Here is a 26,353-nt window from a genome sequence, read left to right as displayed (position 1 = left end):
TTCTGTTTGATCTGTCCTTTGTGCTTTGCAGAGCCTTCCCTTTGGCATTATGACATCACATGCTGCTTTCCTTGGAACAACAAAGCCGCATGACTAACTCACGCACACTTCTTGTCATCCACTGGGCCTCCTGAGCTCTTTCTCAACTCTGCTAGGAGTCCAGTCATTCCTACGCATGTTTGCTTGTTTTCCTTACCTGCTCCATTCTGGCCTAGTCCCTACTGGGCCTGTCATACTATTTTTCTCACTTCCTTCTGCCTAAATGAAAAATCCTCACAGTTTGAATATCAAGAAAAGCATATGATGGCATTAGTCTTAATGTACTATATATATATATATTTTTTTTTCTTTCTCTCTCTGTTTGCTAAGATGTGGGATTTAAGATTTCAAACTTATTTGTGGTGGGATATACCTTAGATTATAACGAATACTTCAGAGATCTGAATGTAAGACTTGCATGCAAAACCCTAACCCCATTTTCATAAGAGCTCAATAGAGACTTCAGTTTAACAAATTCTTGAAATATTATTGATGATGACTGCTTTTTATGGGTATCTTCTGTGTCAGGCATATGTTGGGCACTTTGGGTCCATACTCCCCATAAACTCCCACCACCATTCTGCAAAGTAGGTATTAGGATGATGCATGGTCACTGAATCTGTCCCACCAGTCTTAATAAATAGACAGTGTTCCATAAATGGGTTCACATCAGCACTTGAAATCTAACAGGTTCCAATTACACTGGCCTGCAGCTCATAGCTACTCCTCCTTTGGGAATAGTCAATACACGGACACACACACACACACACACACACACACACACACACACACAGAGCTTCGTCGCCTGACCTGCACTGATCTACAGGTAGACATCTGACACAAGATAGACTGATCAATGTCTTACTTTCAGAAATCAGACACTTTTAGGCAGGGTCTCACTGCGTAGTTCAGGTTGACCTCAAACTCGCCTTGTAGCTCAGCCTGGCCTTGATCCTCTTTCCTAAGCCACCCAAATATTTGGATTACAGGTGTGCACCATGACTCCTGGCAGGAAATTAGAAACAACCCAAAAGTCACAGAGGCCAAGGGTTTGGGGCGGACACTGCCTAACAGCTGGGCCCACAAAGCTCCCCCAGTTCCCTGGGCTGAGGCTACCCTGTTCCCACCTTCCAGTAACTTCATTATTCATCTCATCCTTGGATTCCATGAGCCACCCCAGTATCCTACCCATAATCCTCCTTTTTTGCCTGCATCAGCCCCGACTCCCTTTCTGTCACTTGTAATAAAAATATTCCCGACATCCTTCTTCTTACCCAAAGTGGCCCAACAAGTGTCCACACTTTATTTCCCGCTGTCATTTCTCCATTCCTTCACACAATGGTCATGTTACCCGTAGACTTCTTTCTCCACCTGGGGCAAGCATGCTGTACCCTCAGCAATTCTGGCTTTGGGGGCTCTGGAAGCCAGATTCAGAATAGGTCTCAACACTAAAACAATGGAGCCTTTAGCCGGGCAGGGTGGTGCCACCTGTAATCCCAGCACTCGGGAGGCAGATGTGGAGGATGGCCATGAGTTCAAGCCCAGCCTGAACTACATAGTGAGACCTTGGCTCAAAAAGAAAAAGAAGAAAAAGGGCCAGGGATGTAGCCCAGCAGTGCAGCAGCTGCCTGGCAAACACGAGGCCCTCAGTTCGATTCTTGATACAAAAAAAAAAAGCAAAGAGCCTTTTGCCCAGCATTTGAATGGGTATGTTTAGATTTTACACAAATGTATAAATGCACATATATATGTTTAAATGAACAATAACCAATTACAGGGTGGCATTCTGTTATTACTGCCTCATGCTTTCTGCGCTTCATATTTTGTTAAGAAACTGATGCATTTAAATCTTTTATTGTTTCAGCACATATGTGTGATCAATGAACATAGTAAAGAAAAATACGGAGTCTAAAGAAGCAAATTCTCACTGACAGACTCTAGTATCACAGCTACAACCACATGCAGGAAGCCAGCATATAAAGCCTGTCTCCTCGGGCATCTTCACTCAGCAGGATAAAAAAGAAGTGTTTTCAGAGAGCTTTCTTTTCTGAGGCTGTAATCTAAAGTGTACCAAAGGTTTGTAAGGGAAGGAAAGCCGTGCCTTTATTTGACTTGCTCCATATTAAACACCACAGTTCTGACTCGCAGCTCTACCCAACTTCACACCCCTAAGCTACACCTTCTTCTGTTGTGATAGTCATCACGCTGGATCACTATTCCCAGGAATATCACCACCTAGTTACTCAAATATTTTTCACCTAACCTTTTTTAATACCCTATTTTTATAACACTTTACACTATTAAGACCCCGGAAACCTTCTAACTTAGTATCTGAGCTCATAGACTAAGAATCCAGCTAAGTTCCCATACTGAAAAAAAAAGGAGCGAAAGGATGACTTAACATACATTTCTGTTTGCACATTCCTGACAGGACTTTATTATCTGCTTTGACAAAGCCTTCAGACACGCAGAGGACAATGAATCTTAACGATGGTATGAGCGAGCCCGGCCTAGTGCTCTGGGTCTGAGTTTCCGGCGTGTGCATGTCAGCGGTGCATGGACGTACTCAACTGTGCTTAATACTCTGAATTTTAATTAGAAAGACACAATGGCAGCAGGGCCCTACATCCTTTTATTCGTGTGGGACATGGACTCAAGACAGGGAGTGTTTTCCGTGCCCAAAGCTAAGCAAGTATAGATTTTTCCTCCTATTTGCAGCAAAGGACAAGACACTGTTAAGTACTGTCCTAAACATGAACACAGGGGCCAAATTATTTCATGAAGTGTCCTTACGAGACAGGTCACAGTCTGAGGGGCTGTAGGAAATAAGCATACTTACAGAAGTTTTTTCTAAGTAACACTTTTTTACCGCCGTTGTGTGAGACATTTTCTAATTTGTGGGAATTTTAATCAAAAATAAATTTGAGTGTCAACAGAGCTTTTTTTCCCTCACTTCCTAAAGTGGATAAATGTAAAATAAATAACTGCTAGTAAGCAAGCTTTGTTTGGTTTTGAACTGTATGGGGTATGTTATGAGGCTCTAGTGTCCTTTAATAAAAAATCAGAAATCTGGTTATATTTCATAAATGCTTACTGTTTTTCTTCTACCTTCATATTTTTAATATACTTGCAGCCATTAAGATGTGTATGAGCCAGTAGCTTAAATATATAATTGCATATACCTATTCTGTGTCTTTATTTTTGTTAACCTGGATTAAATCCAATGTATGCACTAATATAAGCAAACAATTAAGCCAGTATGTATCTACTGCTTTTACTTTTCTTCCCCCCCCCTTAACCTTGTTTGTAAGAACAAGGCATTTTAGTTGTAAAGGAAGATTTTCCTGCTTCTCTTTGTTCTGATCAGAAAAGAAAACAAACCACACCCATGTATCTCAACGGGAAAATCAGCAAAAGGAATCCCTTCTAGCTTTGTTCTGTAACATAATTAATACCCAATTTATAGGATTAATACTTGTATATAACTAGCCAATTTCTTGAGATATCAAAATTTGTCATCCAAACATAATTTTCTACAATGCCACATTTGTATCAAGAAGACCTAGGGAAATCCAGGCACATATTTTATTTTAAATTAAAATCATCCTTAAAGTATGTTTTCTTGGTCTGGAGATTTAGCTCAGTGGTTTTGCCGCCTGCTGCGCAAGCTCAAGGACCTGAGTTCGATCCCCGGTACCTAAAAAAAAGTATGAATTTTCTTGAATTTTAGTAAACATCAGTATAATTTTTGAGGATGGTTTATTCAAATTATGAAGGAAACTAATCTAATTTACAATATTTTGAGGACTTGTATAGTTAAAGCTGAGAAAGACAAACATTAAATACATGAGAAGTGTAATCATTCCTGCAATTTTTTCCTATCAGACAATATTTTGAGAGTGATATCCAAGAATGTCATCTTGGGAAAAACAGTATTGTCTTTTCTCTTGCAAAACTCTAGCTTAATACTAAAATTATAAAAGCTTCTTACCTGATTAACAACAAAGCTGTTTAGTGTTCCAAAAGTGATTAGTAGAGAGGGGTAAATTGTGTGTGTGCGTGAGAGAGAGGGAAACAGCGATGGGGAAATTTGGTTTCAGTTATTATCAATATTAGTAATACTCTGGGATTTTCCCAAACATTTAGAACCCCTCATTGTAAACTGGCTGGGGTCTGCCGCAGGTTGAACCGTGTACCCACGATGTGAACAGCAAACAGTAAAATCCCAGAGTGGCGCCTTGGGCATTCTTTGGCTATCTTTGAATACAACATGGTTTTCTGTGTTTCCGCTCTTCTGAGACTACAAAAAACAGCCTTTCAGACCAAGTCAGGCATTTGCTCAGCCTCTTGTGGGATAAACTTGTGATTTCCCAATGGAGAAAGAAAGAAACTTGTCCTACTTCCAGAGACCTGATGTGGTGGAAATATTTCCTCCCTTTTGTAATAGAAGTCGTCCATTTTAGGAAACTGGAACCCTAAGTCACACTCCATCCAGTCGTCTGGCCCATCTGAGCAAACAGTATTTGAGAGTTTTACTTTGCTGTCATGAAGTTCCTTTGCACCCCTAGGTGACACTGAGGACTGGTGGGAAGGCTGCTTCAGGGAGAGAGGGAGGGAGCAGATGACCGCCTTGCTGCAGAAGGCCAGCAGAGATGGAAGCTGGTGTTTGTGGGGAGGGCTGCACAGTCCCACAGCCTGGTCAGACCCCATAGCTGCTTCTGAGCCACTGTGGAAGAGATGCCAAAGACTTGGGTCCACAGCCTGTTTGCTAGGTGGCCTTTTACTGCGGGGTGGAGCTGACAAGCCCATCTCCACGTTCACTGAGGAGTGGGGCAAAGCTTAGGGGCAGGGAGAGGTGGGGTCCAGATCCCTGTTCAGGTTCCCAGGGCTCTGCTGTGGGGAGAACTTGGGGCTGGGAAGTGTCCACACCCCAGGGCTCAACCAGATGCCCCTTCAGAGGCTTCGAGCATCCACAAGGATCCCAGAGCACCACATGAGGTGTAGTTGGCCGAGACATGGACAAGGCGCAGAGCAGCCCAGAAACACAGCTGCTGTGTGAGCCTCTGCCAGTGCCCTGCACGAAGTCACCAGATCCCAGGGACCCTGCCACCCTGAGACCAGGGTCAGCCCTCGGGAGAGGTTTCTTTCTTTCTTTTATTTTAAAGGGCTCTTTTTTCCTCTACTCAGAATAGATGGGAGGTTGGAGTTTTGTTTGTTTGTTTGTTTGTTTCATTGGTTGATATTTGCAATTTCCCAGCCAGGAATGGGGGGGGGGCTTTTTTCTGCCAGAGCAGATTTTCCTCAGAAATAACTAGAGGAGAACATGAAGACAGGGTGGGGTGCTAAAATCCAACATTTTCCAAGAGGGAGAAAGCAGGCTGAATTCATGTTCCTGTGACCTTGATATGGCGGGGCGGGGGGCGGGGAATAGGTGCAATTCCCAAACCTGCTGGGTATCCGAAACGTGAGTTCCTGGTCTCTAAAATCGAAGAATCAATTCTAGGAACAACGGAGGTTAAGAGCAGGAAAAAATTATTGAGAGAAAGACAGCTTCTAAGAGAGACAGAAGGAGGACCACAGAAGGAGGACCGGAAAGTGGGTTGCCCCCTGACTCTGCTACTCAAAGGTGTTTTATGGGACAAAGGCACGAGGTAAGGTGAGGTGGGTTCAAGGTGGGATGAAACTACAACTAGTAGGATTGCAAGTAGGGTTGCTTAGGTAACACTGATCCAATGAGAAATCACAAGGTGGGCAAAACTATGATCAACCAATAAGATTACAGCAAGTATAGTCACTTAAGGTGATATTGATTAAACGGGGATCCAATGAGGAAGCAAGTCACATAGCAAGTGTACAAGAAACTGTGCAAGGATTTTTGCTAAGGGGTGGGTCAGGGACCTTTCCTGGAGGATCTTGGTCCCCCATCCAGGAGATTGATACCTATTTAGAATACCAATCACTGCTATCTATCCTAATAGCAGTGGGAGTAGTAGTTTTCTTTTACAATGCTCGCCTTCAGTGAATGTGTCTTGATTGCCCTCCATGTTGGCTTCTCCAGGGCCAGCCCTGTCTGGCTGCCTACAAGATATCTAACTAATTTACCTCATTTATAGCCAGAGTCATAGGTGTAGAGTAGTGACTCAGCTTCAAGTAAGGAAGATGAGCGTAGACAGCCCACTCAAGCAGCCTGGCTGTGAAGAAACCCATAACCATTGCTAGAAGGCTTTTCAAAACACTGCAGGTGGGCTGGGGGGAGAGCACCATGGAGAGCACTGGCCTAGCAAGCACAAGGTCCTGGGGTCAATGCCTAGCACCTTAAAAAGGAGGGGATTTGTGCTTTTCTGTTTGCTGTAGAGAAGAACAAAACCCAGAGAGGGAGGAAGAATGTATTTGTTATTGATTGCTTTGTAACAAAACTGACAGTCATTTATTACTTGTTGTGGTTTTCCAGAGTGCCTCTGCTCTGTGGAATCTGGTACCAAGTGCTGGTACTTCTGGTGGAAGTCAGAGGCTGGGGCTATGGGACAGCTCCACTCCCCTGAACCTGGGCAGTGCCCAGGGGCAACCCCCTCCAACCTTTGTCCTAAGGACTACTAATGCCCAGAGGCAAAGATAAGAAAACAAAACCCCTGGGCCCACTCTAGAAGATTTTGAAATCCCAAACCAGGATGCTTGAGTGCCAGACCAGCTGGCATGACCCAAAGTAACTTACTTCACCTGGAACCCATTAAAGGTGGTCTGCATTTCATACACCCCCTTATAATGGAGAGAAGTATGGGAAAGGACATCAGTAGCAGACACAACTGAAAAGACTTAGCGCCCTGTCAACCTCATTGTCAATCACGCTCTGGAAGCCCCAGTGAGAGCCACCCTAGACCCCGCCCAATACTTTCCTCTTTTTGAGGCAGGGTCTCCTGGGTACTTCAGGCTGTCCTTGAACTCACTGTGCATCCCAGCCTGGCTGTGAACTTGCAGTGATCCTGCTGCCTCAGCCTGCCAAGTGCTGGGATTACAGGCGTGTGCCACCATACCCGGCAGCACTTTTACTTCTTAAATTCAATGTCTCCAGCACTTGTGCCATTTTCCTTTCCACCAGCATGAGACTGCTCACTCTGGGGATACTGTTGCCTGATTAAAACTTTTTCCTGAGCATTGCGTGTCTCATCCAATTCTTTGTTTGTCATGTACAAGAACCCAGGGAACCATCCAAGAAAAGCCCCATCACCCATGGTAATAACCCTGTGAAGCTAAACTGCTCAATGGAGCAGCCATTAGACACATGTTATTTAAACCAACATTGAATAAAATCAAAACTTCACATCCTCATTCATTCTAGCTGCGCTACAACTGCTAGTAGCCTCTGGTGGTGCTTGCCATGGTGGACAGGGCAGACACAGGCCATTTTTCTGATCAGAGAGCATTCTATGGATAGCTCTAATGAGACAGCTCACTTATTCCCATGTCTAGCTGCCAGCTAGAGCCTCAGCAGAACCTGTCAGTTGGGATTCTTCCATGTGGACTCCCCACCTGGTCCAGGCTTCCTCACAACATGGCAGTTGGCTAGGTTCCAGAGGCAAATGGAAAGAAAGAAGAGAGCTTACTATATTGCCTCTTATGCAGCAGGTTCATTTCTACTACATTTCACTAGTTAAGGAAAGGGAACATAGACTGCCACTACCTCATGGAAGAATAGCAACCTCATCTTATAAGGAAATCAAGTATCTTCAGATAATACAGTCACCCACAGAAACGTTATATGCCCTGCTCGTTTCCTATTAAGTTTGGTGAAGGAGTTGATTATTCAGTGATCATGATATGTGATTGAAAACATACTTGCTTACAAAGATTGTTAAGAATTACAAATCATGAAAGAGAAGGAAAAAAATTTAAAAATTACAGAACCACCTAGCCACATATGAGAAAATACAAGATAACAAGAATACTAGACAGTGCGTATACCTTCATTATAAAGGCAGAAATTCATATTTACCTATATCAGGGTCGGTGGGCTGAGGGGAAGCCTGGTCAGGCAAGATTCCCAAAGAAAAGAACACATGTGGAGCAGACATTACAAAGCAGGAAACCACCTTTATTTTCCAACAAAGCATTTATAGTAGTTTTTATCAGCTTACTAAGACATTAGTAAGACAAACCACTTGGGGTGACCTCGCAGGCCCAGCGGTGCATGCCTGGTTGTCTATGCTGATTCATTATTATATAATGAAGCCCCATCATACACCTGCACTAAATGATGAGATTGTGTCCTCAGGTGCCCTCAGATGCCCTCAGATGCCGGGGCTTTGACACGTCTCACAGCGGGACCCTACATGCCACCCTTTCAAAGATCAGGGGGCTGCTGCTTCTTGCGAATGGCACACAAGGCTGCCCCTTGTGCCCCGAGCCCACAAAAGTAATACAAGGAACAACACATAACCACCAACCCCACTGCTATTGCAGCACCACTGAGAGCTACCCAATGCCAGGTGGATCCTAGGGATTCCCACCTCTGGGTCAGGGAGTTTTGGTGCAAGGCCTGGATGGTGGACACCTCTGTGTCCATCTCTTGTAAGGACTCTTGTACTTGTTTCTGGTGGTCAGGAATAAAAACACAGCATCCTACATGTAGGACGGCATGTAGGGGTCGATGTCCTATCTGCCAGTCTTGGGCCACCCAGGTTGGTAACCAGAGCATCAGCCCTTGGAATACAGCCCAACTGTCTGTGAAAACATGCAGAAGTTCATCCTCATTCATGACAAGTAACCACCCTGCCCACAACTCTGCCCATTGTCTTGACTTGCCTGTCCCAACCTCAAACCAGAGTGTCTCTGTACTGGGTTGGGCAGTGACCGCCATCCATTGCAGGGCAGTGCCATGACTAGAGCCATCAGTATACCAGGCCTCAGCTGGAGGTCTCTCTTTCCCTTCCACATAGAGACTAGGGGTTATGACTGGTAACTCATCATCCTCTACCTTTTCTTGGGCTGTGTACCTCACGGGTCCCAGCGCTGCTGCTAGGTGGCTGGCCAGAAAAAGATGCTCTCTGCTGTAGATATGTTCCCTATCGTGCCATAGTGGGGACCTGGGCCACTCCACTCCTGAGATGGGACATTCATGTGCATACCCAACCCTCTATTGGGTATTTAGTTTGCACTTCCACAGTCTGCTGCCCCGTGATTCCTTCACAGGTGTGCAGAGCAGCATATACCACTGCCAAGTGCTTCTCAATCAGGAATACCTACTTTCAGCTCCTTTCCACAACTGTGACCAAAAGCCAATAGGGTGCTTCCGCTTCCCCTACTTTTGCCACAAACCCCAGCCAGACCCAGCCTCATCCACATTCACTGTAAAGGGTGAAGGCAAGGTAGGGTCAACAACTCAAAGGGCCTGCACTGGAGCGACTGCCCTCTTCATGCCCTGGAATGCAGCTTCTGCTGCTTCAGTCCAGTCCCCTGTTGCACCCTTTCAAGTCATCTGATATAGAGGGTGTAACAATGTAGCTAGGTGTGGAATGCACCAGAAACCTAGCAAGCCCGCATATGCTTGAAACTGGTATACCGTTGTCAGTCTGGGGTATGCCTGGATCTTATCAATATTGATTCAGGGATTACTTTTGTCTTACCTGACCAGATAACACCCAAGAATTTGACAGGCAAGCCAGGGCCCTGACTCTTGTCTTCTTTGATGGCCCACCACCCCAGCCAGCAAAGCTTCTTTTAGACTGCATGCAGCAGCTTCCAAATCTGTAAAGCAATCAGAGGTTAACACAACATCATCAATATAATGGAACCAAAACACAGAGTGTGGCTTGGTCCATGTGGCCAGGTCCTGGGCCACCAGGCCATGACACAAAGTAGGGATATGCAAATACCTTTGTGGCGACACTTGAAAAATCCATTGTCTGCCCTCTCAGACGAAGGCAAACTGGTCCTGACTCAGGTGTGATAGCACCTTGGAGAAGAACATATTGGCCGGGTTCACTATGCAGTGGTATCGACCCAACGTCAGGGTGAGCTGGTCCACCAAGTCAAAAATGTTGGGTACCGCTGCAGGCGATGGAGTATCACTTTGTTCTGTTCCTGGTAGTTCATAGTAAGTCTCCAAGTCCCATCGGGCTTCCATACAGGCCAAACAGGGGAACTGAAAGAACTTTGTGCAGGGGATATGACCTGTTTCTTCCAGCCTCAAAACAGTCTGTCCTATTTCCTCATGACCCCCAGGCACCCGGTTCTGCTTCACACACACAACCTGAGTTGCCTATAGGAGAGTCAATGGTATATGATGGGGATGTCCTCGGACAATAGTTTTTATCACTTGAATCCATAAACAGAATTCTCCCTGTGTGGTGCCTAACCTGGTACCAATCAATATGTCCACACCCAGTATGTATTCAGCAACTGGGGAAACATAAACATCATAGGGACACAGGGACAAATGCCCAATGCCCAGTCACCTTGGCCTTCTGGACCGTAATGTAGTGACCTCCATACCTTCTATGCCTGCAGTGGGTCCTGTGAAATGGTTTGGGTTGACATGGATCAGCATTGACTCAGCTCCGGTATCCATCAATGCCAATACAAGCTGCACATTTTTTGGGAACCAATAAATAGTTGATTCCACATGTGGCCTCCGGTCTCCTAGGGTCCATAGCAACTGGTTACCTTGGTCTATCTCCTAGTCTAGGTAAAAGGCTGCCAGCGTCAGCTCATCCTGATTCACAGGGGTTGCATTTACCTTTGGGCCCATGGGCTGGTATTGCTGGTCAGAGTGCAACTGCTTCCACCAAGACAGCAACATGTCTCAGGGCTGCCCCTCCAGCTTCTCTGGGTCTAAGCCAGCTGCTATCAGATCTGCCCAGATTCAGCACTGGCTCACCTTCAAGGAAGCAAGCATCTGCCCCTTCATCCCAGAGCATAGCAGCCATGTAGGCACTGTCTCACCCACCCTTTGCTTCAATTATTTTGCCAGTTGTATATGTTTTGTGGTGAGTAGACCTAGGTGGACTTCCTGGTCCCCATCTTGGGTCAAGGGCTCTTCTATTTCTACCCTTTCCTGGACAGTGGGTCATGCCTGGAACACCAGGGGGCTCTCCTGGTGTATGAGACTTACCCTCCAAGAGAGGTAGCACTCCCAACTTCCTTCAGCATGGCTTCCAAAGCTGCCACATGTTGCTCCAAGCTCTCTTCAGTTTGCTGCAATTGGTTCCCATGTTGGACAAGGTCTTCTGCCTCCTGTCTCACACGCCCAAACAGACTAAAAAACAACCAAGCCATTCTTCCTGCTGATTCACGGTGGAGGAGAGGAATTTGTGTCTCCAGAGTTTCCAAGGCCCATAAAACATCCAGGTGTCAGGTGGACAGCCTCCCAGTTCTTGGGAGATTTCCACGCTGCCAAGAAAGCTGCTACTGGCAGCCAGAGTGAGGTTGGGGGACACATTGCAGTAACTCCCCGGGTTCCTCCCCACTGCCCCATGCTGCTTCCACAAATGCCATGGTGGGGACACTCCACCTGACCATCCTGAAAGTCACTATTGTCAGGGCCAGTGGGCTGAAAGGAGGCCTGGTCAGGCAAGGTTCCCAAAGAAAAGAACATGCATGGGACAGACATCACAAAGCAGGAACCCAGCTTTATTTTCCAACAAAGCACTTTATAGTAGTTTTTATCAGTTTACTGACAATTAGTAAGACAAAACATTCTGGGTGAACTTGCAGGCCTAGTGGTACATGCATGGTTGTCTATGCTGATTCATTATTACATAAGGAAGCCCGATCATACACCTGCGCTAAATGATGGGGTTGTGTCCTCAGGTGCCCTCAGTTGTCCTTAAACGCCTGGGCTGTGACACATTCCACAGCAGCCCCTACACGTACTGATAGTGTGTGTAATAAATTATAAAGACTCTGAAAGAACAGTTTTATTTCTACTAAACTGCTCAAATGTGCAGGATTAAAAAAATATGGTAAAATAGTTTTTGCTTACCAAGCATTCTATAAATGTGAATTCACACTGAAATTTTAAAAGTAGTTTTATTTTTACATGAAGAAATTACATAAGTTTGACCAAGAAACCACTCTAGTGTGGGGTTTCTTGAAACACTATACTATACCTAGCTATACTATATATGAGTATATTATAGGATTATATTATAAGCACTTTATAGAAATGGTAATCAAAAAATCAACTAATAAAAAAATTTTAGAGAACAGCTCACTGTCTAATACCTATTATTATAATTATAATAAAACTGCTCTAAATCATCTAATCTCCTAAGATTGAATGATAGTCAGTTGGCTGAAAGAAGAAATAGATGTAATCAGTTTTACCTTTATTTCGTAAGGCTTTTGGTTCTGCGACTGAAGAATATTCAACAATAGGCTAAGAAAACGAGACTTGTGCTCCTTAGTTCTTGTGTGGCTGTGCAAATAGCTAAGGTCTCATGAGCATAACACAATACATGGTGGAGGAGTCAAGCCCTGGGCCTGGGTCTGGTTGACATTTCGTGAGCAGTTTGACCACAGCTACTAGATACCATGCATTGTACGAAAGCCTTAAATTACTTTTTAATTTAATAATTTTTATTTTTTGAGACAGGGTCTTGCTATGTAATTCAGGCTGGCCTTGGGCTCACTCTGTAGCTCAGGCTGGCCTCAAACTTGTGGCGATCCTGCCTCAGCTTCCTAAGTGCTGAGATTTACAGGTATGTGCCACCACACCCAGCTTGTTTTGTTTTTTGACACAAGGTCCCACTATGTAGCCCTGCCTGGTCTTGAACTTATGGTGATTCTCTTGCCTCAGACTCCAGAGTGCTGGGATTATAGGCATGTAACACCATGCCCAGTTTCATTTAATGCTGAGCACAAAATGTTGAAGTAGAATTTGGCCTCTCTGTTTTAGAGATAAGGAAATGAGCCTAGAGAGACTGAATCACTTATCCAAGGTCTCACACATTGTTCAAAGCCAGAAGTTGAACCAATGCTATTAGACTGCTGAGTCAGTACCCACATAGGCCTAAATTTCATATAAACTCCGGGAAGTGCTCACAGACTCATACTTGACAATCAGATGAAGATAAGAAAACATGGTGCGGTGCAACAAGACACATATTGGGTCTTTGTTCCCACTTCCGATGGAATCAAGCTCTTAAAATTCTTGGAATTTCCTGCGTGATAGGAGTGTCTTTTGTTCCACAAGAAGCGCTCCTTATGCTAATGAAGTGACAAGCGACTTTGGTGGGACATAGGATACCCTTGGGGTGGGGTTGGCCACCAGAAACACCAAGTGACTAGAAGACTGGAGCATTTGGCTCCATTCACTGAGCTATGAGAGGGCACAGTGAAGCTGAACTTTACAAGAACTCTTGTGCAAGGAGATTCAGAGTTTCCAGCCTGGTGAACACAGTGCCACAAGGAGGAATATCTTCATTTGTGACTTTTATAAGCTGCAGGAAAGCTTAGTAGAGTGTTTTTCTGGGGTCTCTGAATAGTTCTGCCAACTTGTGGAACGTTGGAACTCCTGTCTGAGTTTGTGATTTATCAGTCTCATTTAAACACCTCATTTGCAAGGCATGAATAGCTCTCAGCTCAATTCTATGTATCGAAAATAAACCTTAAATGTAAAACACAGAAAGGATAAAATATGAAAAAGACACACCACACAGACACTAATCAAGAGAAGGCTACAGTGATTACATCAATGTCACACAAAGTAGACTTCTGAGCAAAAAATATTAACAGTGAAAAAGACCTGATGATAAGGAAGTCAATTTATCAAGTGTGCATAAGAGTCTTAAATATTTTGCACATAAAAATAGAATTTCAAAACACATGAATAAAAAAACAAGAACTCTAAGAAGAAACAGATAAATCTACAATTACAGTCACTGGTTTCAACATCCTTCTTTCAATGACTGATAGAAGAAATTCGGCTAAAACCAGTCAAGATATAAAAACTTGAGTAATACTATAGATCACCTTTTTTTTTTTAAAGGCTATTTTTGTCTGTATTTGAGACAGGGTCTTGCTGTGTATACCAGGCTGGCCTCAAATTTGCAATCCCCTTGCCTCGGCCTCTCAAGCACTGGGATTACAGGTGTGCACCCCTAAGCCCAGCTCTATACTTATTTTGATTCTTATAGAAAACACCACCAACAATGACACAACACATATTCTTTTAAAGGGAATGTGGAATTTATCAAGATATGCATATTCTGTTATTAAAACAAGTCTCGAAAAATTTAAAGGTTTAAGTGATACCAAATATGTTTTCGGGCCAATGGGAATAAAATTAAAAATCAATAACAGATCTAGCTCTGGAAAGTCACAAAATATTTAGAAACAAAGTAATGGTTCTAAGTAAATTATGGGTCATATAAGAGAGCAAAAGGAGAATAAATTATTTTGAATCAAATGAAAATGAAACTATAACATTAAAATTTGTAAGATGCAGCTAAAATAATACTTAGGGGATTTTTATGGCACTATAAAAATTGTCTTAGTTATTTTTCTTGTTGCAAAGACAATACCAACACCCACAACTCTAAGGAGGAAAGGTTTATTTTGGCTCACGGTTTGTAGAGGTTTCAGTCCGTACTTGGCTGGCTCCAAGGCAGTGCTGCACGGCAGAGGAGAAGCAGCTCATGGCATGGTGCTGGGAAGCAAAGGGAACCAAGGGAGGAGGAGGGAGACAGACCCTTCCAGGCCACCCCACCCCCAGTGACCACCTCCTCCAACCAGCTTCACCTCTTAATATCACATTTAGCTATCAACTCATCAGTAGACCGATCCATTGATGAGCGTCACGGCCCCGTGATCCAATCACCTCCCAAAAGTTCCACCTGTGAGTGTATGAGGCTTTGGGGACATCTGGATATAAATCATAACACTCCTACATTAGAAAAGAACCCTGCCTTTAAATTAGTAACTTTGGTTTTCACCTTAAGTACTAGAAAAAGAGAAGCAAATTAACTCTAAAGTGTATAGAAGACAGGAAATGACATCAGAAATCAGTGATAAATTCAAAAGTAATAGTGAAAAAAATCAATAGATACAAAAATGGGTTCATTGCAAAGACTTGTAAAAATTGATAAAATCAGGCACACTGACCAGGAGAGAGAGAGACACACAGAAAGAGAGAGAGAGAGAGAGAGAGAGAAACTTGCTAAATAAAAATTACAAGAGGCCATCATTTTGGAATAAGCTACTGCACTGGACCCAATAGATCCGGGTAAAAAAATCGTGTCACTCATGTTAAAGTTCCCTATCAAAGTTATCTAACCTTCCAAGAAATCAAGAAAGATACTTGTAACTGGGGGTATCAGGGTTAAATTCAAATGTCAAGAGGCGAAGGGCTGAACCTTCATTCTTGAGAATCAAGTTCAAGCATTTATGATCTCCAGTGGAAAGAAAGAAGCCACAACTGGTATTTGTTCTGATACAGGGAGGACATTTTTCTCAATTCCTTGTTTGGTCAGATACTAGAACACTGAACTACAACACTTTGAAATAAAACATGGGGCTGGGAGTGTAACTCAGTGGTACAGCACTTGCCTAGTGTGTGGAGGACCTATTGGATCCCATCACCATAAATAAATAAAGAAGGTAGAGTTCTCTGAAATGTGCAATGGGTGTGTGGTACCTCGGTTCATGAATTTAAATTGTTCTACGATTTTGGAAAAGATGGCCATGTTTGTGCCTGTGTGGGAAAGATGGCTGTGGTCATGTTTTGTTACCTAATGTAGAGTTTACCTAGAAAAACAGAAATTTGCCAAATGCTTCTACTTGCAAATCAAATTATCTGCAAACAAAAATGTTCGTGAACGGAGGTACCACTATACTTGGGGGGGTGGGGGGTCACAGAAGTGACTGTCTAGACTTCCCAAAGTCCTTAAGCTGTTAACATTTTCTGAATGGGTGAAGATCAAAGGCATTTTTCTCTCATGTTTAAAATACGCATGTCAGTGAACTTCTCTATGTCCATATACACTTAATAAAGTTATCCCTGGTACTATTAAAAGCTAGTGGTGCCCGACTGTAATCCTAGCACTCTGGGAGGGTGAGGTACAAGTTCAAGCCCAGCCTGGACACCTTAGCAATTTAAAATTCAATTGCCTCAAAATTAAAAAGAAAAAGAAAAAGAAAAGAAGAGAAAAAGTCAGTGCAAAGACCCTGGATTTCATCCCCAGTACCAAAATTTTGAAAAGCTAAATACCTCCCAAGACACTTAGGTTTATTTGTCCTAATGTATTTTTTTATATCACCCACTCTTTTTTTTATATCACACTATGTATGTAACCATTGTTCACTTACACAGCATCTATTTTCAATATTCAGATTTATGGCTTACATGGTATTTTGAATACTTAAATTCTGTTTGGCACATACTCTACATTTTCTCAATTTGCAACATTGTTTATCACATGAACCCCAACGTGTTTTAATTAACAGAGCTGCTAAACTTTGCTCAACTGTAGTTGCACCCTATGACTCATAAGACTTTTTTTTTTCTTTTTAAAATTCAGTTCAACAACATCTGGTAGCTTATATAAGGAGAGAGGATGTTCTTTACAATCAGTGATTTGTCCTGGACAACATGTTTCTGCGATTGGAAGGCTTCCATTTTTCTCTGAGTTGCTGCTCCCTTCGTGTAGTCTAACACTGGCATCTTAATTTTTTTCCCCTAAAGATTAGCGTATGCAGCAACTTGGTCAAATATTGCACCATTAACTTTTACAACAATTGATTCCTAAGTCTCTGCTGTGAATCTGTTGTGAGCAGATCCAATCTTGAAAAAAAGAAAACTAGAAATAATTGGGAATGAATTAGAAGAAACAAGATACCAGTATCATTTATACACTTCACATGAAATCCAGTATTTCTTTTAGAGGATTTTATGTTATGAAATCTTTGTGATCCTTTTGATAACCACTAAAAAGAAGATAAGGATAAGATTTTGCAAAATGTATCTCTAGATAATTTTTTTTTCTACCCAGATGTTTTTCACAGCCCTTCTGACTCACAGTCCCTCACAGATAAACTATGCATGATATTCACTCTAGGAAGGGTCTTGAAGCATACTTCTGTGTTTTTTTAGTGCTCTTGCTTTGAGTTTCTTGCTGTTTTTTGAAATGGGACTAGGGAAAACAAGCCTATTGTCTGCAAAGGAATTGCATGCATTTGAAGAGCCTTTTAAAATTTTCTACTTTCTTCAGGTCAAAAAAAGAATAGTATTAGCTCAAGCCACTTATTTCACATTTGTCTGCTTTTACAGTTTGGTGGGGGGGAAATACCCTCGAAGCAAAAAGTATACTATGTTCAAATTGGGCTCCAGATACCTAAAAGCATCAAAATGACTTTTAGAAAAAGATGTTGACATCTAATATAGGTTGGTCATCAATTAATTAGTCAATAATTTTATTATAAATAGGATGTTTAACAAGATCTGCTTTGTATTTATCTTTACATGGAACAATTTAAGCCTCCTAGTGAATGGGTCCCTTGAATATTTGGTGGTTCAGAATATTTCTACATCATCTTGCAGTATTTTTTCTAGACTGCTTAATTAGAGACGAAACTCTGCCAACATATCCAAAAGGAAAACAATTTTGTTTAAAATAATTTGTTTTGTTTTTAAGGGAAGATAGTATATACACTCGAGATGCTTTCAGCAAAAAATTCTTGGAGGTCTTGCCATGCTTACAAATGTTGGTGATTTTTGCAAAATGTCCCCAGTATCTCCCCTCCCCTAACTTCATCACTTAGTAACACCCTAAATACATGCATTCTTCTCTGGGCAGCACAGTACCCAGTTAAAAAATTATTATTTTCTATGTTCATGGCACCAGCTATTCTCAATAGCCAAGAGGCAGAAACTATTCTATTGTCCAATGAAGGAGGAATGAGTAAAAAAATATGCCACGCACACAAAATAGAATATTGCTCAGCCTTAAAAAGGAAGGAAAAGCAGGGCTGGAGATACAGCTCAGTGTGGATGCTTTCCACAGTCAAGTCCTGCATTCAATCCCCAACACTATTTTTGAAAGAGGGGAGGGGTCATGTGACATGTGCTACAGCATCAGATGAACTTTGAAGACATAATGCTAAGCTAAATAAGTCAGTCATAAAAAGACCAGTTCTTGGGTTTTTTTAGGTTTTTAAATTACTTAATAAATTTTATTTTATCCCATTCCCCCCTCAAACCTCCTCCCCTCCCTATGTATAAGAGTTTTGTTTCCATTTTTTCCTTCTATTTTCACCAAAAAACAAATATTGCATGACTCCACCAATATGATATAGTTTAACTTATGTAGGTGTAAGAGAGCTCATAGAAGCAGAAAGCAGAATGGCGTTTGCCAAGGGCTGGGGTCAGAGAGGGGAGAATGGGAAGCTGCTATTGAATGGGTGCAGAGTTTCAGTTTTGTAAGATGAAAAAGTTCTATAGAATCTGTATGTGAAAGTACTTAGCATGACTAAACTACGCCTACACTTAAAACCAGTTAAGATGGTAAATCTTATGTGCTTGGTATCACAAATACAAATAAATATTTCCTCAGAAAGCGTTCTCATTCTCAAAGTTTCTTTTACTTTGAATTTCCCCATTGTGGTGAGAGAAGAATGGAAACCTGGTAGTGTCTCAGAGTGTCCTAAATACACCACATGTACTTTTCCTTTCCTGAGTTCAGAGTTTCCTCAACTAATTTAGTTTCTCAAAATTTGATCAGATTTTAGAAACGTCCAGTGTTCAGGCAGGAGAATGTTTAGAAATGCAATTTGAAAGGCTGAAGCAACATATTTCTTGAAAAGCTATTGAAAACTGCAATTAACTCCTGTCTACGGTCACCCAAAGAAGGTTGATTCTTGTCAAATGGGATGGGAGATTCCTTTCTAGATAAAGGGAAAAGGATTTAGGAAAAAAGGGACCTATACAAATAATGAAGTGCCAGTGAGTGTTCTAGGTTCTCTGCTCTTCCCTCTTGCACTGTGGGCCGTCTCTGTTGTTTGGGTGTTCAAGGCAGAGTCCACCTGACAAATCTCGGTTTCAGATCCCCCCATATGCAGCATTTGAGAATCCTCACCTGCTGCTGGTGCTCCAAAATTTTAGGCAGCTGAATAAATCTCTTTCTGCACTGGAGTCTCAGGGGACTGAACGTGACCTTTACTGAGATTTTTCTGCCTCATGCCACTGACTCTCCTCCCAGATATCTCTCCTAAGCCTAACTTTCTGCATATGTGCTGAGCAGCGAAGCCAGAACGTTGGCCTACACGTGCTCTACCACCACGCTACACCCAGCCCCTCAGTTCTACTTTTGTGAACAAGGGGAGGGGTAGTTTCCTCACTTCTGAAACACACGAAACATTTCACTATGTATCACTAGTCTCCTTGGATTTATGTCAGCCTACTAAAATTTAAAGTTAGAAGAGGCTTAGGGGACCCTTAGAGGTCCAAAAAGCACAAGGCTTCTGTTTGTGTCATTGCAGGCGTATTCATTCATTGGACAAATATATCTTACTTAGTACTCAGCATTTGCCCTTCACAGTCTTATCTCTGTAATACAGTCCTGTAATGTCCTAGATATGGGCCCTTTAAAAATCAGTCCAAGTTCTCAACAATGACTATGTTTAAGTCAAATGAGGATCTTGACCAGCAACTCAATGCTAGATATAGAATGAGGCATAGTTCTAAAAATTACACAGACTTCAGTGTCATTTATGGAAACAGACCAGCAGTCTTGCAAGTTTGCTATGTCCCCAAAGGCACAAGGAGGTGCTGTACAAGCCTGCTCGCAGGGGATGTTCGCCGGCCTGGAATGGTATACCTTGAGCAGCTAGGCACATGCCCAGCCCACAGGACAGGCTCCTGCAGGCTGTGGAGGCCTCCAGAGTGGCTTGCAAAGTGCTGGAGCCTGGGGGCGAGGGAGGTCCTGACCGATGGGCAGGTTCCCGTCCTCTCTGCCTCAGGCCACAGAGATCCTGTCTGCTCCCCTGACTCCGAGCTGAGCTGACCTCACAGCCACCAGCTCCGTCTGCAGCCTCCTGGTGCCGCTCCAGCCCAGGCTTGACCCAGTGCCTGCAGGAAGACTGGGCATCCTGCAGCGCCAATCGAGAGCCCATTTCCCCCATCCTACTCAAACCAGCAACCTCAGAGCTCCTCCAACTGCACATTTGCTTCCTCAAGTATAAAAGCTAACAGAGGAAAGAAATCTATCTCATATGCCTTAGAAACAAATAGTAACGGTAGATTAGTGACTCAGCAAGACTGTCTCAAAACAAAAACCTAAAAAGGGCTTGGGATAATAACTCGGTGCAAAGGCTCTGAGTTCAACCCCTAGCGAGGCAAAGAAATAGGGGGCCCTAGAGGGGGTGACACCCTCCAAGGGAATATGGAACTCTGCTCTCTTGTCCTCCTTCTCCTCTTCCCGGCTGCCACAGGTGAGTAGCTTGTTCTACCGCCTGCTTCCTACTATGATTTGCTGCCTCACCAAGGGAGCAAGAGCAATGGGCCTGCCTTACCATGGACAGAAACCTGCAGAACTGTGACCCAAAATAAACCTTTTCCCTTGACGAACGGATTCTCTCAGTCTTCTGTTAGTCACGGGGAGCCGGCGAACCCCCCGGGTGACATACGCCTGGAACCTTGATTTTGTCAATGAGGGTAGAAAATCTTAGGTTTTGAAGTTACACTAATCCAAACTATGGAACAGATTTAATTCGCACAGATGGCCTTTTTTTAAAAGTACAAATTATTTTGGCCACCATCTCTGAACTGATTACAGCCTTAAAACTTTTTAAAGAAGTTCCAGTTTTTAATCAGAAAGCCAGAATGACTTGGGAAATCATTTCCACACTAAGGGGAGGAGCCACTAAAAAGGTCTTGTGTTCCTGTTAGTTTAGTGTCACAAGTTCATAAACATTATTGCCTTTCTTTCTTTCTTTCTTTCTTTCTTTTTTTCTTTCTTTCTGAGACAGGGCCTCATTATGTAGCCCAGGTTAGCCTTGAACTATGTAGCCTAAACTGGCCTTGAACTCAAAGTGATCCTCCTGCCTCAGCCTCCTGAGTGGTGGGATTACAGGCATATGCCACCATGCCCAGCAAACATTCTTTTTATAGTAACCTTCATGTCAGGCACCAGAAAGAAAGTGTGTCCACGGTTAGGGAACAGAGAGAAGTCTAATCTCACCATGACTCCACGCTGTCCTGCCAACAATTAAGACCCAACAAATTCCACCTTTCTTTTCCAGTAAGAGGGAACGAAGTAAAAGATCCAGCCAGTACTTGGAACTCAAGCATCCTGACTTCGACGACCCTGAGCTCTCATTCTGTGCCTCAGTGGATCGTCTCTGTGTCTTGTTCTATGCATCTGGAAACCTAGGAGAAACAAACAGGGCTCCTCACCACATAGCTACAGTGCATAATTAGTTACTCAGAGTGTTGGCAATGGGAAGCCTCAAGGTGCTCATCATTGGCTCAGGGCAGGGAAACAGCGCAGTAGAGAGCCTGAAACGCTCACCCCCGTCATGGAGTGCTGTGTTCTCAGAAAGGCCGTTAAACTGCTAGCATCTGGAAGAGCCCATTGCAAGTGGCATGGCCTTGAAACTGATAGAAGGTCCAGGGGAGAGCTGTCTGTTGTAAGACACACTGGTCATGGTCTCAGGATAAGGGGGTTCTGGAAGGAAGTGCTCCTGGACAGCACGCTGCTCACTCAGTCTGGTGTGGCCTGCAGAAGAAGGCCCTGAGATGTCCACACCCTCGTCTCCAGAACCTGCAGATATATCGCTGTACATGGCATACAGGTGTAATTAAACCAAGGCCCTTGGGATGGGGAGATTATCCTGGATTACCTGGGTGGGCTCAGTGTAACCACAGTGGTCCTCATAGGTGGGAGGCAGGAAGTAAAAATCAGAGCAGGAGGAGGATGAGGAAAAACGCTCGGTCCTGGACAGAGCACTGCTGGCTTTGTGGGTGGGGGGGAGCGGACATGAGCCAAGCAGTCCAAGGGCGGTCTGGCAACTGGAAAAGGCCAGGGAGCAGGCTCTCCCCTCAAGCCCCTAAAAGGAATGCGGCCCTCCTAAGGGCCTGTCTTTTGCCCACTGAAAGCTATTTGGGATTTCTGGTGCCAGAACTATAATAAGTTTGAGTCATTCTAAGTCACTAAATGTGTGGTGATGTGGCAGAGCAAATAAATAGGAACAAATGCACCTAGGCGCCAGGGAGTCAAAGATGAAGAGACATTCCTTCTCCGGGCGTTTTTTCAACAACCCCTTTCTGGGCTGCTGGAGGTCTCACAGCTAGTGCTTCTTGCTTGCCCGCTCCGCATGGGGCAGTACGTGACAAGTCTTGCATGCATTTCTCTAGTCTCTAGACCCAGCTCCTTAAGATAGGTTGCTGACAGCTATTGAACACCATGTGCTAGACACTGACTTAAACATTTAATATGTGCTATTATAGTTAATTCACGTAACTCTTTGAGGTAGAGAATCCTCAGGCGCTCTCATTTTACACAAGAGGAAATCAGCTTTGGAAGATTTAAAGTGGTTTCTCAGGGTCAAATTGATCGAAAGGGATGAAAATGTTAACTTGTCTTCCTCCAGAGCCTCCTCTGATTTCCTGCATTTGCTAGATAAATAAACTGAAGCTCGGGTAAGTTAAATAACTCGCCGGAGTCAAAACTGATGCTTTATTCACTACCTGGCTCACACTGCCCTCCGACCCTCCCCCACACTCTCCCTACTTGTGCAGAGCCTTCTGACTCTGGCCTTGACTTGTTCAGAAACCTCTGAATACCGTAGGGACAAGATATAAAATCTCTTCTAGACCGAAGCTCAAGTTGGCCAGGTCTCTGCACAAGTTCACAGGTAGGGGATCCATGGCTGGATGGCCAAGTCCTTCAGTCTCTTGAGCTGGGGTTAACTCAGTCATCCTCACTACCCTCTGAGGGAGAAGCCACTATTCCAAAAAGCTCCCTTTTCCTTTCTTCCTCCACTCTTGCCATAATCTTTTTAGGTCAAGAGCTCTCCATACAGAATTCTCCAGCAGGTCCTCGAAAGCAATGGTTTACAGAACTGTGAGCCCACCGGTTAACACAACGCTACACTTCCAACTTGCCAGCTGCAGCAGAGATTGACCAGAGGAGGCAAAGAGGCAGAAGGAAGGCCCACGGCTGCACTCCCTCCCACCCCACCAGGGACAGCACCCCTGGGCTGTGTTGCTGGTGCTGACTACACCACAAGATTCATGCTGTCTGTCTCCCCAGTCCAAGCCATTCCTTGCTCCCCTCAGCACAGCCAAGGTGACATTGGAAGAAAGCAAGATCAATGAAAAACTAGAGGCTGGAGATGGTGGCACAGGCCTGTAATCCCAGCACACTAGAGGCTGAGACAGGAGGGTCACTGCACGTTCAAAGCCAATGGCGCTACATAGTGAGTTCAAGGCCAGCCTGACTCTGTCAAAAAAAAAAAAAAAGAAAGAAAGAAAGAAAGAAAGAAAGAAAGAAAGAAAGAAAGAAAAGAAAAACTAGGAGACAGAAATAAAGAAAAAGGGCTTTGAAAACATATATCAGTTTCTAAATACAACTATCAATTTCTAAATTTCAGGTGTGATGGTAAGAAATGCATTTTAGGAAAAGAATATTGAGCTCCTCCAAAGATAGTGTAAAAGGTTCAGACACATACTAAGTAGTGAATTCATGCTTCTATGACTGAATCAGTTCATTTTAAACACATTTATCTGATGGCCTGGCTTATCGTAATGGAGACACTCTTTCTCCCAACCTCCAGCCCTCTCTCAACAAAAGGCAGACCTGTTCATCCTGTCCTTCAGCAATGATTAGACTTTTTTTTTGTATTAAATTCTTTTATTGGTACATTGTAGGTATACAACACAATTACATTTCTCACTGGGAATTGTACCTTTACATGATGCATCTTGGTTCTTATTTTTTCCCCATTCCTAGCCCTCCCTTCATGCCCTCCTCCCTTCCCTATTTACAAAGACTTTATTTCCATTTTTTCCATTTCTCAGCATTTTTTCCTTTCCCTTCTTTCCTTTCCCCTGCCCCTCTCACTACCCCTACCCCTTTGGACCTTTTCTTCCTATTTTACATTATCGATTATTCATTCTAATCATTGGTACATTTTAGGTATACAATATAATGACATTCATCATTGGAAATCTGCACCTTTACGTAGTCTCTCTTGGTTCTTATTTTTCAGCCTTGCCCAGCCCTCCCTTCAACCCCTCCAGTCCTCCCTATTTACAAAGATTTTGTTCCTATTTTTCCATTTTCTCATATTAATCCCATTCCCTTCTATCCTTTCCCCTAGCCCTCCCACTTCCTTCCCCTTTGCCCCTTTTCTTCCTATTTTACATTACCTATTATACATTTAGTCCTTATTTACACTTTCAGTTTCTCACACTAGAGAAACTAGTCGGTATTTATACATGTGTGTCCTATTTATTTCACTTAAGAGTATCACCTCAATGTGCATCCACTTAGCTATAAATGTCTCTAATTTCTTATTTTTTATGCCTGAGTAGTACTCCATTTCATTAAAAAAACCACATTTTCTTTATCCAGTCTCCAGTTGATGGGCATTTGGGCTGTTTCCAAGTTTTAGCTATTACAAACTGCGCTGCTAAGAACATGGGCGCACATATATCACTGTGGTATGATTCTTTTAATTCTTTGGGGAAGATCCCCAGCAGTGGAATAGCTGGGTCAAATGGGACTTCCAGTCCTAGTTCTTTGAGGTATCTCCATACTGATTTCCACAGTGGTTGAACCAGTCTACACTCCCACCAGCAGTGGAGCAGGGTTCCTCTTTCCCCACAGCCCCGCCAACATTTGTTATCGGTTGATTTCATGATAGCAGCCATTCTTTCTGGAGTGAAGTGGAATCTCAGCATTGTTTTCATTTTCATTTCTCGAATGACCAGTGATGTTGAACATTTTTTCATGTATTTATTTGCTATTTCTACTTCTTTGTCTGAGAAATGTCTGTTCATTTCAGATGCCCATTTTCGGACTGGGTCTTTAAATTTGGAAGGTCTGATCTTTTTCAGTTCTTTATCAATTCAAGATAGTAGACCTTTGTCTGAGGAAGAGCAGGTGAAGATTTTTTCCCACATTGTGGGTTGTCTCTTCACACTGCTTGTGGTTTCTCTCGCTGTGCAGAAGCCTTTTAATAAGAAGAGATCCCACTTGTTGATTGTTTGTGCTAGTTCACGGGGAACTGAGGTTTTGTTCATAAAATCTTTTCCTACACCGATGTCTTCAAGGGTTCTACCTAACCTCTGTTCCAACTGGTTCAGAGTTTCTATTTTAATATTTAGATCTTTAATCCATTTTGATTTTAGTTTAGTGCATGGTGAGAGATATAGGTCTAGTTTTAATCTTTGGCAAGTTGAAGCCCAATTTTTCCAGCACCGTTTATTAAAGAGGCTATCTTTCCTCCAGTGAGGGTGTTTGGCTCCTTTATCGAAGATGAGATGGCTGAGTGTGCCAGACTTTTTTTTTATTAAAATAAAAATATCTTCCTTGTTCCACCTCCTCTCCAGCTACTTCCTGTCAGTTCTAGTTGAAGTCTTAAGAGAAATGGCTGGTCACCAATTGGTGAAAAGGCTAACGAGCAAATGAGAAAAGAGTAACTCAAGCTTTCTTCCCGGGAGCCCTCAAATCCTGTTCAGAGCCCTTGGCCAGGACTTCCACAGTGAGACCCAGTTGAGATTCGTCCCCTGATGTAGTCCGCCAAGGGGAGCCAGAAGTGTTCACAATAATAAGAGTACATATTCACAATGACAGTACAATACCACTGTTCTCTGCAGGGGGAGGTCACACTGTAAAAGGCTCGGTCACTGGCCTTGGTCACCACTTTTAGAGGTGAGGCTTGCAACAAATGCATGAAAAAAATGTTCAACATCTTTGGCTGTTAGAGAAATGCAATGTAAAACAGCACTGAGATTCCATCTTACTCCAGGTAGAATGGCCATCATCAAGAAATCAAATCATAACAAAGGCTGGTGAGATCTTAGGGACAATCTCATTGTTGGTAAGGATGTAAACTAGTATAACCACTGTGAAGATCAGTGTGGAGATCCCACAAAAAGCTAACACTAGAAATTCCATTTGACCCAGCTGTTCCCCTTCTAGGTATCTTCCTGAAAGAGTTCAAGTCATCATATTACACTGTTATAGGCATATTCGTGTTTATAGCAGCACAATTTATAGTAGCTAAATCTTGCAAACAGCCTGTATGTCCATCAACAGATGAATGGATGAAGAAACTGTGGTATTTACACACAGTGGAGTGCTACTCTGACATAAGG

General features: G+C 43.2%; 1 protein-coding gene across 1 annotated transcript in view; it reads left to right on the top strand.

The window, feature by feature from the left end:
* The window catches only part of Prtfdc1 (phosphoribosyl transferase domain containing 1), an 81,957-nt gene extending 78,757 nt beyond the window's left edge, over positions 1-3,200 (top strand). The window contains 2 exon segments of the mRNA XM_004859999.3: positions 370-446; positions 1,904-3,200. Coding sequence (XP_004860056.1) covers positions 370-446; positions 1,904-1,951 — 125 coding nt within the window. The 3' untranslated portion in view covers positions 1,952-3,200.
* Positions 3,201-26,353: the final 23,153 nt, after the last annotated feature.

This window comes from Heterocephalus glaber, unplaced genomic scaffold (assembly GCF_053883595.1).
Source record: "Heterocephalus glaber isolate CG9 unplaced genomic scaffold, H.glaber_assembly_v1.0 deba00000768, whole genome shotgun sequence".
In the NCBI taxonomy this organism is placed as follows: Eukaryota; Metazoa; Chordata; class Mammalia; order Rodentia; family Bathyergidae; genus Heterocephalus; species Heterocephalus glaber.
This window is presented reverse-complemented; position numbering and strand designations above follow the sequence as displayed.